Source organism: Scophthalmus maximus, chromosome 1 (genome assembly GCF_022379125.1).
Source record: "Scophthalmus maximus strain ysfricsl-2021 chromosome 1, ASM2237912v1, whole genome shotgun sequence".
NCBI lineage: Eukaryota > Metazoa > Chordata > Actinopteri > Pleuronectiformes > Scophthalmidae > Scophthalmus > Scophthalmus maximus.
Genome location: NC_061515.1, coordinates 3,264,681 through 3,280,213, shown reverse-complemented (window position 1 = coordinate 3,280,213; position 15,533 = coordinate 3,264,681). Strand labels below are relative to the sequence as shown.

The window sequence follows — 15,533 nt, the reverse complement described above, 5'->3', positions numbered from 1 at the left end:
CTCATTTGCATCCTTAATTGTGTTGTAATGTACTTTTAATTTGAAAATGGAGGCAATTAATTACTTTGATACGGAACAAAATGCAGCAAATGTAAACATTCTAATAGTTCTCCGTGAACGGAGGATCATTTTTCAAAAGAGGGATTGAATCGTATCTCATTTTTTAACGCCACACCACTTTTTTTTTTTTTTTCTCCCCAAGATATCATTTCACCACTCGCGCATTCTCCTTGGTATTCACTTTGTCTTTGCGGCGAGGGGCAGTGTTCCTTTGATCCACTCCGCCGCTGTTATTTTCTATCTGAATCTCCCACAGGATAATTACTGTACTTTCACCTATGCTATCAGAGGAGATTAAATGAAATTAAGCCTGTTTGGACGTTCTGCTTCTTCTGCTGCTTCTTCTTCTTCTTCTTCTTCTTCTTCTTCTTCTTCTTCTTCTTCTTCTTCTTCTTCTTCTTCTTCATCTTCTTCTTCTTCTTCTTCTTCTTCTTCTTCTTCTTCTTCTTCTTCTTCTTCTTCATCTTCTTCCTCTTCTTCTTCTTCTTCTTCTTCTTCTTCTTCTTCTTCTTCTTCTTCTTCTTCTTCTCCTCCTGCGTACGTCGTCTCTCTGGTGCAAAAAAGCCGCTAACACCAGACTCTCCACTTTCTATTTCTGGGTCAGAGAAGGCTTCAAGTGGAGATGTGAATCGCAGATTAATTTCTTTTTTTCTCCCCCCCCCCCCCCCCATCTGTCGACCATGTGATCAATAGGTGTCAGTGTTCAAAGGATGCAGAGCAATGCCGCAGGAGAGGAGAGGAGAGGAGAGGAGAGGATCCATTTGTACAGGCCCTGAAAAAAAAAACCTGACACTTTCGCTCCCTCACCCTGATAAACTCACCACAGAGAGGAACAGGATGGATGCGTGTTATTTTTCTCCCTCCCTCTTTTTCTCCCGTCTCCAATACCTTTCCTCCCTCATTCCCTTTCTCTCTCGCCACTTTCCCCCCCCCACACACACACACACACACACACACACACACACACACACATATTTTCTGTCCTCATATCTTCATCCCCCACCCACCGCTCCTCGCCCCGATCGATTTCTCTCTCTCTCTCTCTCTCTCTCTCTCTCTCTCTCTCTCTCTCTCCCTCTCTCTCCCTCTCTCTCCCTCTCCCTTCTGATTCTCCCGAGGGTGCCGGCAGCTCGCTGACATCACAGCCGGCGCTGGCAACAGCCTATAAATTATGAGTGACAAGCCTTTGCGCCAATAAAAGCACCACCGTATTTCATGCACAGTAAATCTGATTGCAGATTGCTCTGGCGTGCGGCGGCTGACATGTTTATTGTCGCGGCGGCGGGAGCAGAGGGTGGAGGGGAAGAGGGTGGGGTCGCACCCCGACATCAGAGCCCCCCCCCCCCCCCCCACCGGTCTATATGGAGAGGTCAAACAGATGGGGGGCTCTGGGAAGCGGGCGACCCCTTGTCCACCCACCCGACAGCCCCTTAAATCCTCAAACACACACACACACACACACACACGCGTCAATATACACATGCACATGTATGCAACTCACCCACGATCTATTGGGCAGCTCTTTTTTTTCCGCCGTCCAGCTTCGACAAAGCCAAGGAGTTGCTGTTTTCACTGCGACCGCCTGTCCACAACCTGCACACGCTCCCACAAAACCTGGCATATACACAGTACTTGCATCTCCATTGATTATTTTCCTCATTTTAAACAGAGACCGCGGAACTTTTAAAGACTAATCACCATTTCAGGTATTTGGAGTCAATCCCACACGCAGTGCTGCTGTTAATAAATAAACCAGGTGTACACTAATGCTCCTCAGATGAAAATAGCCCCCAGCATTTAACCCTGTTTGAGTGACATTTGCAAAAAAGACTTCACTGATCGGCAGTTACAGCTGATGGACTTGTGGGTTGTGTATTTAAAGGCTTTGCGAACAATAAGGAAATAAATATTCAAATATATATATATATATATAAATATTTTATTTAACACTTTTGGGATTAGCAGGGTGGCGATATTGCAACTTTTCACTGTTATTTCTTTGTGATAATGTTTGGAGTGATAATCCGCAGCTGAGGTCAAACTTCGGTCTGTAAAAAAAAAATCAAATCCTGTACTGTGTACACGTACTGTGTTACTGTGTACTTGTACTTGTAGTGTATGTGTTGTTTTAATTGAAATATTTGCATGTTTGTGACGTCGTAATGGGTGAAAAGAAGAAGAGTATCAGTATTTAAGTAGAATTTAATGTACCTGAATATTTCTCTTTTAAGCTACTTTATACTTCTACTCCACCAGAGAAGAGACCATTACTTCACATATATAACATTTGATTAGTTTAAGAATAAGATGCAATTTTAAAGATGAAACTACCCCTCAGTAACAAGGACAAGGGTCCTGAAAAGTTTTAATTATTGAGTATCTAAGTGTGGTTTATTGTTTTAACTAATTTGAAATATCTAATTACTTCCACTGTCGTGCAAAAGTTACATTTTCTTTTTCATTTTCACTAAATTTTTGATAATTTAAGTTAAAAAAATAATATCAATCATCACACAATGTGTTTTTTTTTGTTCATTAGAGTTTCCCTTGATGAAGTTTGACTTGGTGGCAGCTCCCTGTTGTCACTGCTCAGACTCACTCTGTTGTTTCCTTTGGCACTTCGTTCCCAACAAGCTGCCAGAAACATTCAATTTATGGCTTTCTAGGAAACAGTCCAACACTAAAGTGTCCTCTGGCAATAGGATGTAGAACTATGCCCCCCCCCCCCCCCCCCCCCCCAGAAAATATCTGACCATCGTCTGAAACATCAAACTACCGACCGCAGTAGAAAACAACTCTCTCCTCCTCTGTGACCTCGACCCAAACATTCTGTGTTACCTCCAATTTCCCCGGACATGGATCCTCTCATTACAGACATCATATCTAATCTCCAGCGTACTGCGACAAGCTCACCGACGGCACGTGACCCCGCGCTCGCCCGTCCGCCCTCGCCCATGCAATAAACCATTCTTCACAATTAGCGCGGCCACTGCGGTGTGATCGGGGCATTACAAGTCCTCTGCCGCGGCGCCTAAATGGGCCGACTTCAGCAGGCGCCCGCTGGTGTGATCGGCATCATTATGTCTTAATTAATCCATTCTTCTCGCAGCAACAGAGTAATTACAAATCTATTTCGTGACGCGGCGTGCGGCGAAAAAAAAAAAAAGAGGGAGGTGGGGGCAGCCGGCGAGAAGGGGAGTGATGGCGGGGAAACAGCGGGGGAGAGGGAGGACGGGGAAGTGAGGACGCGGAGTCAGAGCCAGGATGAAATGTTAAGGTGAGTGAGACGGAGAGCAGAGGTAAAACATCACAAACGCTATGACTGATTACCAATATGTCATCGCCTGGCTGACATTGTAAAAGCATTGTAAAAGCGTTTATACGACGTCTGGAGGAGCTCAATCTCTCTCTCTCTCGCTCGCTCCCCATCGCAGGTTCATGCCTCATTCAGCGAGAGCGACGAGGCTCCATTTCCTCCGGCCGCGGTCCGTATAAATCAGAGCAGGTACAGACACTCAGACACGCTGTGGGTGTGATAATAACATTAGAGGATTACAATGACACTCCTCCCCCGGACAAGATCACCTGTCTCAACTGTCATAAAAATAGACGGCTGCTTTTTTGTGGTTGAGGCACTTTATGCGAGGAGAGTGTGTGTAGGTGTGTGTGTGTGTGTGTGTGTGTGTAGGTGTGTGTGTGTGAGAGAGGAAATGACAGTGGTGAGTAAGTGGACGATGCCGGATCATCACAGACCGTTTTACTTGAGCAAACTTGTCACACCGATTCCTGGAGCTCTATGCATATATCCATTACTCTCAGTTAATTTGAGCTCATTTCACTGTAAAAATATTCATTTAAGAGGCAATTTAACGGCGTCGTATTACAGGGCTTGGAGAATTGTAATCCGGGAAAACCTTATGGTGGCTTAACTGGGCTATTTTAATTCACCCGAAATTATCCCAGTCATATAGGGATAATTACTGTAATCATACATTGTAATAGCCACAATCGCAGCCTCCCCATGCACACTGCCGAGAGGTAAACCATTCGAATATCCTCATATGGAGAAAAACATACGCGAGGCAGACAATGAAAATACTATTAGGAGAATATCTTGTGCTGAATGTCCACGCCAATAGTTTGCAATGCGCCGTTACACTGTGGCGACAGTTGACGTTTTAAGAAAAGAGGACGTGGTGGAGCAAAAACCTTCACTCAAAGTAGCTTTGCTTCAGCTTTTACTCATCGACCTCCAACGTGGCATTGACCTCCAATCCGAGCGAACGCAGGCTTCAGGCACTTCCACATTGGCTTCACTTTCCGCACCCTGTGAGTTCTGGTACGTCCATTTTCACATACAGTCTGTGGTACAATCAGCCGGTTAACACGGAGACTGTGTTAACCCGAAGGCCTCACGTCAAAGTCACACGTCGTGTCTTTACCAAACGTTTGACCATGGCACCGATCTTCTCTTCCTTATTTTAATACGGCTTTAAGGCGACAAAGCTGCATTTTGTTGTGGTAAATTATCGCTCTGCAAAGACACAAGAGAACTTGATACGCACGCGTTGCTTATGGCGGCCATAGTAATAACAGGCAATGAAGGTATTGAGCCACTTTGCTTTTAAAGAACAGCGCTACTGATATGTGAAGCGATTGATGAATACACCAATCTGTTTACACGCAAGTGCCTTTTCCAAAGTGTCCGTGTGTGTCCGTGTGTCCGTGTGTGTGTGTGTGTGTGTGTGTGTGTGTCACCGATACCTATGGTGGACGTGGTATCCCGCGGCGTTGATGTTCCAGCCAGGCTCTTCGGGGTCAGGGATCTTTGCCGTGCTGGCGACCAGGTGCTGGACATCCCTCCACGTCAGCTCGGGACTGGGGCAAGAGACATAGTAGAAAGAGAGAACATCATGAAACGCACTCCTTCCTTCGCTCGGGGCCCCTGTTCTACACCGACTGAAACCGCAGAGGAAACACTTCAACCCCTTGCGATACCCCGAGAGGAAGACCTGCGGGCAGCTCGACACACGTGTGCCCGTCTCGTGCGAAAAGGAGGCTGGGGGACTGTTTTATGGCGCCGGCGACCCGTTCCCCCGGCCGTGCATGTACAACTTCTACTGTATTAATGCCAAGGTTTATTGACGCATAAACTGGCGAGCTGAGACGCCGCGGCCATACCTTTTACAGCGTGTCCTCTAGACATGTAGAAGCACCTGTTTGAGTCAGGCTTAAGGTTTTAATAATGGTGTCACCGAAAGGGAGAAAGAAAAAAACTAAAAAGTGAATCCAACAAAGAATATTCCAGACTTTAACAAAAGAGCCTAGAGAGTGGAACGTCGGAAAAGTCTTCTTTTTTTTAATCCCAGGCAGGGGAATTCTAATAGAGCGGACTCAAGTGTCATGTCAAGCAATATACTAATGGAATCCAATTAGGACCTTTAAACTGCGCAGAGAGCTGGAGGATATTAGCTCGGTTTTCTGTAACAAAAGACCAAAGGGTCGTCAACGAGGGCTTTTACTGGATATAAAAAGCATAAAGGAAATTGGGTTTTTCTCTGCTTTATCCACTCATTATTGTTCCCTGAGAAAATGACTTGAATGGAGTCTAAGAAAAACCGCTTGGCCACCCATTCTGAACAGGCCTCTTTTTTTTGTTTTTTTTTCTTTCTTTCTGTTTCCGCGGGAATTTAAAAAAAAAAAAAAAATGCCTCCACTGTCTGTACACGGAGGGCCTTCTCTCCGCCCGCACGAGAAGAACAAAAAAACAAAAAACCCCGGCGGCGATTTAAAAGCGGCGCCGCGCATTTGCCCACCGTCACTAATGACACGTCTCGGCCACGTCGAGGTGCATCTCTCCGTACCGTACGGCACGTATCTGCGCAGAGATGTGAAGAAGAACAAAAAAGAATCACAAGCGGGGCCACTTCATTACTGTGCTGTGAGGCGTCTCAGGGAGTACGAGGCAGAGAGATACTAACAGATATACTCCGTCCACGTATTGGGGGGGGGGGGGGGGGGGGGGGGGACACGAGGCAGAAAGTGAAGGGAGACGCTTTCATTAGCGGCGTGAAACAAAAACCCGGGCAAGCAGCGATGGCAGGCGGCTAAAACAACACCACAGGAATAACACCAGCAGCACTAATAATAGACTGATACGAAGCAAAACACGACGCACACACAAACAATCAGTTTGGAGCTTCCATTTCAAAGGGATGGGGGGGGGAGCGCGGGGAGCGGGTAGTTGCTGCTCACTGCAAGTGTCTACGTGTGCGTTCTGTGTTACACATTCGGCGGCGGCGACAGTGTGATTCTGTTGTGTGCACCTCCTCCACCTCCATCATCATCATCATCATCGTCGTCGTCGTCGTCGTCGTCGTCGTCGTCGTCGTCGTCGTCGTCGTCCTCAGCATCAGCATCACCCCTCCGGTGGAATCGGAGAAAGCCCCGCGGCCCCGGCTGGTTTGCATAAAGCAAACAAAATTAAATTTGCTTTGCTAAATCAAAGCGCGTGTGGTATTCCGAGCCGCTCTCTCTGGGACAAATTACTTCAAACGGCCTCCTTTGTATCGTAACAGAATCCCCCCCCCCAAAAAATCTGCCCAATCAGCGGCTCTCCGCGAAAAACCCTTGACTCGGGAATTCATTATCGAACCGAGGGCTTTTTAACTCTCCGAGCGACACAGATCTACTGTATATATTTTGGGGAAAAAGTCGTTTTGCTCTTGAAAAAGAAGACACACTGTAGGCTGAGAAACCGAGATCTACGTCTATCCCTCTCGATCTCCTTCAGCGTTTTGGTGTTTTCTAACTCCTAGAATCAAGATTCAAAGGTTTTGATTTGTCACATACTCATACAGGATGCGCAGTGAAATCTTTGTACTGTACTACTGTGCTCAAATTCAAAAAAAAGAAATAAAATGCAGTGCAATGGAATAGAATAAAATAGAAGAAATTACCATAGAATACCATAAAATCCAATAAAGGTTTCGCCACACAGACGACGAACGGACGTGGAAAAGGTTGAGGCCGAAAAATTGAATCCGAAAAAAACAGCCACCACCGACGTCTACTGCAGAAGTATTGCTCTCGCTGTAATGGACTTAAGATGAACTGAGCTGTTCCTTTCACATTATTGCTAAAGCATGTGTTTTTTAAAAAAGCAAGAAAAGCTCCAGGACTCTAGTCACGGAATCAAGTTGAAGAATATGAGCTTGAAGACAATCTCTTGTTTACTATTGGCGGAATCTTTTAAATAAATCTGCTTTTATTATTTTTAAAAAGCCACATCTATATTTCATAGACGCCTGTTGTCGGTATTTTTTTGTGTTAAACTTCTCTGGTGCCAAACTTTGCTTGACGCCATCTGCTCTCGTCAAACACTAAGTAGCCTTTAAAGTAAAATACATAGATGTAAAAAAAAAATGTCTTGAAGATCAATTTCAATGTGGAGTTGATTGCCCTTTTTGTTTTGTAATGCACTGAAAATGCAATTCCATCAACCCGGTAACATCAAAACATATACTTTATACACTACATGGTCAAATAATACACAATTTTCATTGTCACCATGTGCAACCCCAAAAACTCGATCAACTATTATTACTGGCAGAAGATGGCGACCAACTCCAAACCCCAGGGGGTCGCAAGTTAGCTCCATCGCTACGTAGACAATTAGCCGTAGTTTACCTGGGATATATATTTGTACCATCAAGCTTTTGTCTCTGCTTGTCACGTCACGGTAGGAAAAGCGGCAATGAGTGATGGCTGAATTCCATTATTAAGTAGCTTCAGCTCCAGGGTCTTGTGCATCCTGGCTGACTGTCGCACACTGTCTCGGTTTCCTGGGACACTGGAGCAACGTGTGTGAATTCAGAGGCGAGAGTTGAACGCGTCGTAATCCTCCGATCACGGCGCTTGCAACAAAACGGACTGATGCTCTCAATGACCCCTTAAGCTGAAATGTCTCCAAAGATGTCCTCCTGCGGTCGTCTCTGTCTGAAGGATAAACCACGACACGATGAGCAGGCGAGGGAACTGACACCACACACACATGTTACACACACACACACACACACACACACACACACCTGTGCCGCAGGGCCAGAGGGCAACAGTACATGAGCCTCCGCCGGCGTCTTACCGCCCTCATCCGCTCGCCAAGGCTCACAAAGCAGCGCAGCAGCCGTCACAGTGAGCAGACAACTGTTTACAAATCCCCAGTTAATAGGATCAGGCCTCATTGACTGGGCCGCTCCGATGTGTCTGATGTAATCTATTAGCTGTATGATAGTCAGTGTCTCAGTCCAATCGATAACCCTGGGCCTCCATATTGCCCCACTGTGGACTGTTACTCCTCTTTAGTGCTGCTTAGAATGCAAGCTTAGTGACTATAAAGAGAGTTGTGTGTGTGTGTGTGTGAGGTCTTTTCTGAGATTTAAGTTGGAGTGTGTGCGCGTGTGTATTTGTACGTGTACTATACAGTAGCCGTGGGACTGTACTTGTGTACAATGCTGTTATGTACGGCAGTGAATGAGCAATGCTCAATCATGAAACATACATGAGCTGATAGTGGGGCAGATGTAAACGCTGGAACACGTTAATGAAAATGGGGACCGCGTGTGTCTCTGTGTGAGTGTTGTGTAATTATGTTCGCATTTGTAATATCCACGCCCCTATACACGTATGGATCGCATGTTTGTGTGTGTGTGTGTGTGTGTGGGAGTATGTCTGTAGCTGGTGTAACTGGGTTTCCAATTAAGTTGAACCACGGGCCGGATCAATGAGAGTCCTCTGTGTGCAGGAATGAGCAGCCCTGGGCCCTCAGAGCATGGCCCGCGAATAATTCATCACTCACACTGGGCACCAGCCAGGGAGGAGAAGGAGGACGAGGACGAGGAGGATGAGGAGGAGGAGGAGGAGGAGGAAGAGGAGGAGGAGGAGGACGACGAGGGGGAGGAGGAGGAGGAGGAGGAGGAGGAGGAGGAGGAGGAGGAGGAGGACGAGGAGGAGGAGGAGGGGGAGGAGGAGGACGAGGAGGAGGAGGACGGAGGAGGACGAGGACGAGGAGGAGGACGAGGAGGACGAGGAGGAAGATGAGGAGGAGGACGAGGAGGAGGAGGAGGAAGAGGAGGACAACGAGGGGGAGGAGGAGGAGGAGGAGGAGGAGGAAGAGGACAACGAGGATGAGGAGGACGAGGATGAGGAGGAGGAAGAGGAGGACAACGAGGGGGAGGAGGAGGAGGAGGACGAGGAGGAGGAGGAGGAAGAGGAGGATAACGAGGGGGAGGAGGAGGAGGAGGAGGAGGAGGAAGAGGACGACGAGGATGAGGAGGACGAGGATGAGGAGGACGAGGAGGAGGAGGAGGAGGTGGAGGAGGACGACGTGGACGAGGAGGAGGAGGAGGAGGAGGAGGAGGACGAGGGGGAGGAGGGGGAGGAGGAGGAGGACGAGGAGGAGGAGGAGGAGGAAGAGGAGGACGAGGAGGAGGAGGACGACGTGGACGAGGAGGACGAGGACGAGGAGGAGGAGGAGGAAGAGGACGACGAGGATGAGGAGGACGAGGAGGAGGACGAGGAGGAGGACGAGGAGGAGGACGAGGAGGAGGAGGTGGACGAGGAGGACGAGGAGGAGGAGGAGGAAGAGGACGATGAGGATGAGGAGGAGGAAGACGACGTGGACGAGGAGGAGGAGGAGGACGACGACGTGGACGAGGAGGACGAGGAGGATGAGGAGGACGAGGAGGAGGAGGAGGACGAGGAGGACGAGGAGGAGGAGGAGTAGGACGTGGACGAGGAGGAGGAGGAGGAGGAGGAGGAGGACGACATGGACGAGGAGGAGGAGACGGCGAGCGCAAGGACAAAGTGTTCAGCCCAGGGGAGGGAGAGCGTGGAGACGGGCAATCGTGGGGGACAGAAGGATGGAAGGGTGACGAAAGACGGTGACGGATCAGGACCCCGGAGGGAAACACTGTCAGCTCGCGGCCGTTTAGGAGCATCACACTCGACGCTCGTATTTCGTAAACAACCGTCGAAAAAATGAAATTCTGTAAGGGAGAGCGAGCCACATCGTTCTCCGTACCGCCACTGTATGTTGGCTCATGCTGAGACAGGCGAAGATATGTCACAACGAATTGATTTTTCCGAAAAGTCAGTCGGTCGAGTTGATATTTATTGTGTGATTCATCAAAGCTTTTATCAAGAGCTTTTATAAGGTGACCTTTGTCAAGAATTTAAAAATGATTCTTTATTCACATTATGACGTATTATAGTTGCTTTTTTTTTTGCATATGTCAATTTCTTATCTTGTACATTGATGTCTCTATGCACATTCGCAAGTGTTAAATTAGTCGTACCAGTACTTACTGAGTGCAATGGCATTAAATTTCATACATATTTATAATATTACATACACATCTAATGTTGTAGCGTTCTCTCTTACTACCTGGCAAATCCACCTCGAATAATGGCAAATCCACCAACATGCAAGTGCACCTGGCTTGAAAAGGGAATAAGGGACGGTACTGTATGGTTGGTTAATTGCACGTTATTGCCCAAAACACACCTATGATTAATTAAAATACTAGAAACAACCCTGATAGATTCAGATACAACCCTGGCACTGCAGCCTTTTTTTACCACATTGACGAAAATGATTCTAATACAAAATGAAAGAAACGTTATTTGCAATTTATTGACCTGAAAAGCTCCAATTCAACTCTGTTAACTGCTTTTGTTCACCTCAAAAATGAATTAATAGGCTTCAGCCCATCACGTGTCGGGAACATATCTTGCAGCCAGAAGAGATTCAGGCATTTATATTCATTCTGATTTGCGTTACCGATGCCGAGCACGTTCAGATTTCCTCTCCGTTTCTTTGTCTTTTTAACAGTAACCGGAGGATATATCAATTACGGCCGAGCTTGTTAGACAAGCGGGGCAAGATGCGTCGGTACAGGACGCGCAGCAGTTTAGACCCCACCGTCTCATCGCAGGCAACCGCGTCTTCAGCTTGGACACCTCCCATCAAGAGCTTCTGCCGAGGCCACATCGCAGCTTCGGTTTGAATCTAACACACAAGGTTACAGAGCAGCACAAAGACACACACACACACACACACACACACACACACACAGAAGCACCTAAAGTACACATACTGCATACACATGAATAGGCCAATCACCAATTGTGTCATATGCAACAACACGTATATATATATATATATATATATATATATGTATATATATATATATATAGACAGACACGACACCCACTGCTGTACGACCAATCACATCCAGAGTGTGTCCGCCCTGTGCAGCGCCAGAGTCCAATGTTCCCGTCATCTCTGTCCTTAGTTTGTCTCTATTAATCTCCCAGTAGCGAGGCGTGGACTGGTTAGAGGCCGCACATCGCTCTGTAATCTCCTCTTAATGTGCTGCACTCTAAGCCTAAGTGAACCCATTTGGAAGCGAATGTGAGCGGACTGCGATTCCTTCCATGTTATCTGAACAAGTGTAACTAATGGGTTTATCAATTAGGCCAAGTCCAATAACTGCATGCCTGCAATCTTCTTTAAATACACTCCACCAGCGTGGCCCTGATTTCTGCACCTAATGAGCGCGTGCACCCCGCTACACACAAACGCGCGCACACACACACACAGACACAGACACACACACACATACACACACACGCCTAACGCACACACGCGTCTAACGCACATGCACAACCCCACACACACACGGGGGTGCGTGTGTGCATGACTGAGACCATGGGCAGTTTGTAGATGTCTGTATTTCAGTGTTTAACTTTCTGTGTGCCTGAGGGTGCACGTGTGTCACATTTCTACCATTTGTGTGTGTGTGTGTGTGCACAATATTTGTGCATGTTACATTTGTTGTACGTTGTCATGTTGAGTACGTACACGGCCTTTAAACGTAATGTATTGCACTTGTTAGCGTATGCAGGTATTGCGGCCGTTGCGTGTTGCCTGCTTTCACCCGTTACAGCAAAAATATTGAAATATTTAAAAAGTGCAGATGGTGTTGATGTGAAATATTGTCATTTGTGCTGGCAAGGAACTAGACATCTTCGGACTTTCAGGAGGTAAACACGCGCTGTTTAGAACTGATTGAGTTGATTCCGTTAACAGCGACCAAATATTAACTGACACCCTGATAGAAGCCAAAGGAAAAATTGTCCGAGGAAACATTTTTAAATAGGTGCAGAAAACAACTGTTAAGATAGAGAAACTGCCTAACAGCAGCCAGATTGTTTTGATGTACAGTGCTCTCAGTCTTTATGAGTTCCAAGTATAAACCACTGTTAAAGCTGTCATGTTTTTAATATTTCTAATAATGCAAGTGGTCCATTATCACTCGATACATGGAGTTAACATGGAGCACAGGAGGTAAATAATTCTGACGTCTACTCACTAAATCAGTAAATGTCTCAACCGACTCAACAGGTTCAATGAGGCTCAACGATTTACACATTTTCACTGCTGCTGCGATTGAATGAAAGAACTGGCTCCAATCCAGTTCATCCGATCACCGTCAGGAGTGACTGGGGTGACGGAGGAGACGACCCACCTCCCCACCCGGTGGGGGGGGGGGGATAAAATCAAATGTGCAGCTCCCTTCTTTGAGAAAGTGGACGGACGCGGCCGGCGGATGGATTTGGGGAAAAAAAAACGTGAAACGCAAAGTGACACGAGAGGCTGACATCGTGATGAAGTGAACAAACATTCGCAGACGGAGAGACTGTCAGACCGGATGAGTGAAGAATTGATTCTGCCCCGATGCTTTGCCGGACAGCCGTCACGGGCGGATGGATGGAGACGGATCGGAGGCGCGCAGTGACGGACAGGCCAACACGCCGTCCGGGAGACAGACGGATAGTGACACGCCGACACTGTTAGAGCTCCAACACGCTGGAGGCCACTCTGGTAACCTACACATCAACACACACGCGCGCCCATTTACAACCCCCCCTGCTCTTCTGTATCCGCCCCGTGTGTTGTAATTTCACCTGCTGCCGGCGGAAGACCTTCACATTACAGTGGTTAAGGGGCATTCCGTGTATTCCCCGATTCCATTCCGACCACAGACCTTTGCTGCGTGCCCTCGTCTTGCCCTCCACATGTGCCCGACATTAACGCTGCGACTTCCTTTCTGCGACGACATTGTGCCAATTCGAGACCTTCGTTGTCAAGACCCAGAGTGGAAAGTCTAAGAGGCTTTGAGCTGGTGTCAGAATGCTTAATAACTAATAGTTGGCATGTTATCGAGCACATATCTGACCGTACAGTTGCCTTCGATGGCATAACTTAAGTTCTACTGTGAGGGTGCACGTGTGTGTGTATGTGTGTGTATGAATCCTTGCACAACATTTCTGCATGTTACAGTTATTATACATGAATACTATATATTTTATTTATGGTGGAGTGCGTATAAACCCTTTAAGCATAATGTATTGCAGTCTTTGTGTGTTGCCTGCTTTTACCCAATACGGCAAAATTATAGAAATATTGAAAAGTGCAGACGGCGTTGATGTGAAATCATTTGTGCTCGCAAAGAACTCGACTCGACATCTCCGGAGGTCAACGCGTGCAGTTTAAAACTGATTGTGTTGATTCATTTAACAGCGACAAAATATCAACTCGTACCCTAAATAGAAGCCAATCGAAAAAAATGGTGCAGAAAACTGTTTTTTCGCCAGCAGCGTCAGGAGATAACTGAGGTCAGTGATTGTTGGGATGTTTAAGACCAAAAGGAACGAGAGAGCGTTCAGAAACATGGAGGTAAACACACAGAGAACGCCGTGATTCCAAACACACAATGAGGCGTTGTCTTCTGTGGCCCCCCCGTGTCACAGACCACAGTCCTCGCTTTGATATCGTGAGCAGCGAAGATTGTTGTTTTTTTCCCTTCTTCTTTCTAATTGATTGAGTTGATGGTTATTTTGAGGCCAGTGGAGGTAATTATTAATTTTTTTCAGAACTACAGAAAAGAAACTGAGGATAGTAAACAAAAACATAAAGAATTTTTGTTGTTGTTGTTCTCTTCCCTTTAATCATCTGATAATCCCACAAATTAATCCCGGGACCCCCCCCCCGGCGGTGTGTCCCGACCCCCAGGATGAAAACCACTGCTTTTAACGCGGCTGAGATTCCACATCGGTTCTGACGCGCTGAAGTCTTAAATGTTCGATCTTTTTTGGAGACACAGAACAAACGGGCGATTCTGGAAACGCTACCAACAGCGTGTGCAGAAATGTTCGCCCTCGTGTCTGCATATGCAAACGCTTTCGGTGCTGGCGGATGCTCAAGATGAGGCGGATTGTTATCCGACGAACGGGGATCAGAGGGAAGAGGAAAATAAAAACCCTCCAGGTTTGCGCTGGGGCTGGTTTGTGTGAAATGTGTGGAGAAGGAGTGAGACACAGAATGAACAAGTGTGAGAAACAGACAAAGAGGGAGAGAGAGAGAGAGAGAGACCCGGGAAGACGCACAGACGGAGAGAGAGAGAGAGAGAGAGCGAGAGAGACGCCAGCTCCATAAAGACGTGAGCGGAATGCTGCCGATCGGAGCGCGCGAGGTGATATATAGTTTAGTCGGCAGCAGCGGGTCACGACAAAGCCTTTAACAGTAATGTCCCGGGAGTCGCCTCGCCCGGGGGACCCGCGCTCCATTTTACAGCCGAGCGGCTGAGGCCGAGACGCCGCGGCACGACAGCTGGAGCAGTAAAGCCGGCCGCGAGCGCCATCCATAACGCGGAGGAGGCGGGGACGCCGCCGATACCGCCACAAAACACCAGGCCCGGGGCCACGCCGACAGCTGGCGAGTTGAGAGGGACGAGGAAGGGAGAAAAAACGGGGGGGCTCGGGAAGTGGCAGGCGATGACAAAGGAGGCAGAGGAGAGAAAAAATAGGAAAAGAGCAATGGGGGCATATGTGTAGATTTAGACAGACAGAGCGAGGAAGAAAAGGTGTGTGTGTGTGTGTGTGTGTGTGTGTGGGGGGGGGGGGGGGCATAAAGAGTACAGGGAAGGGGAACATGTTGGGAGAGCTCAGAGAGGCGGGCGACAGGGTTTTCATTTCTCTTTAAGCGCGGAAATATATGTGCAACTCGGAGTAACTGATCAGACAACAGAGAGAAAAGTACAACACATTGACTCTCTCGTCAGGTCTCGAGCTATTTGGAAACGTCACCTCGGGTTCGCGGAGAATTAAACGGATGAGTGGCATTTTTCGTGGTTACTTTTTCGGACATTAAACACACAAGGCGATCGGTTAATAGGTTCACAAAGAGAATACTGAGATCAGATGACCTGGAAAGGAAAGATGGAGATAGCAACACATGCTCAAAGATGACAATGCTGGCCCACTAGAGTTTAGCAATTTTGCAATTTGGTGTTAAAAGCCAAACTACACTAATACTAATACTAATGAACTGAACATTCGATTCCCGTTTC

The 15,533-nt window shown here is 47.4% G+C and overlaps 1 protein-coding gene across 2 annotated transcripts in view; it reads right to left on the bottom strand.

Annotated features, from left to right (window-relative positions):
* LOC118299900 (endoprotease bli-like) overlaps positions 1 to 15,533 on the bottom strand; it is a 153,109-nt gene that overhangs the window by 46,396 nt on the left and 91,180 nt on the right. For both annotated transcript variants that reach the window (XM_035624009.2, XM_047335023.1), the window contains exon 13: positions 4,825 to 4,938. In XM_035624009.2, coding sequence (XP_035479902.2) covers positions 4,825 to 4,938 — 114 coding nt within the window. The remainder of the gene's footprint in view (positions 1 to 4,824; positions 4,939 to 15,533) is intronic.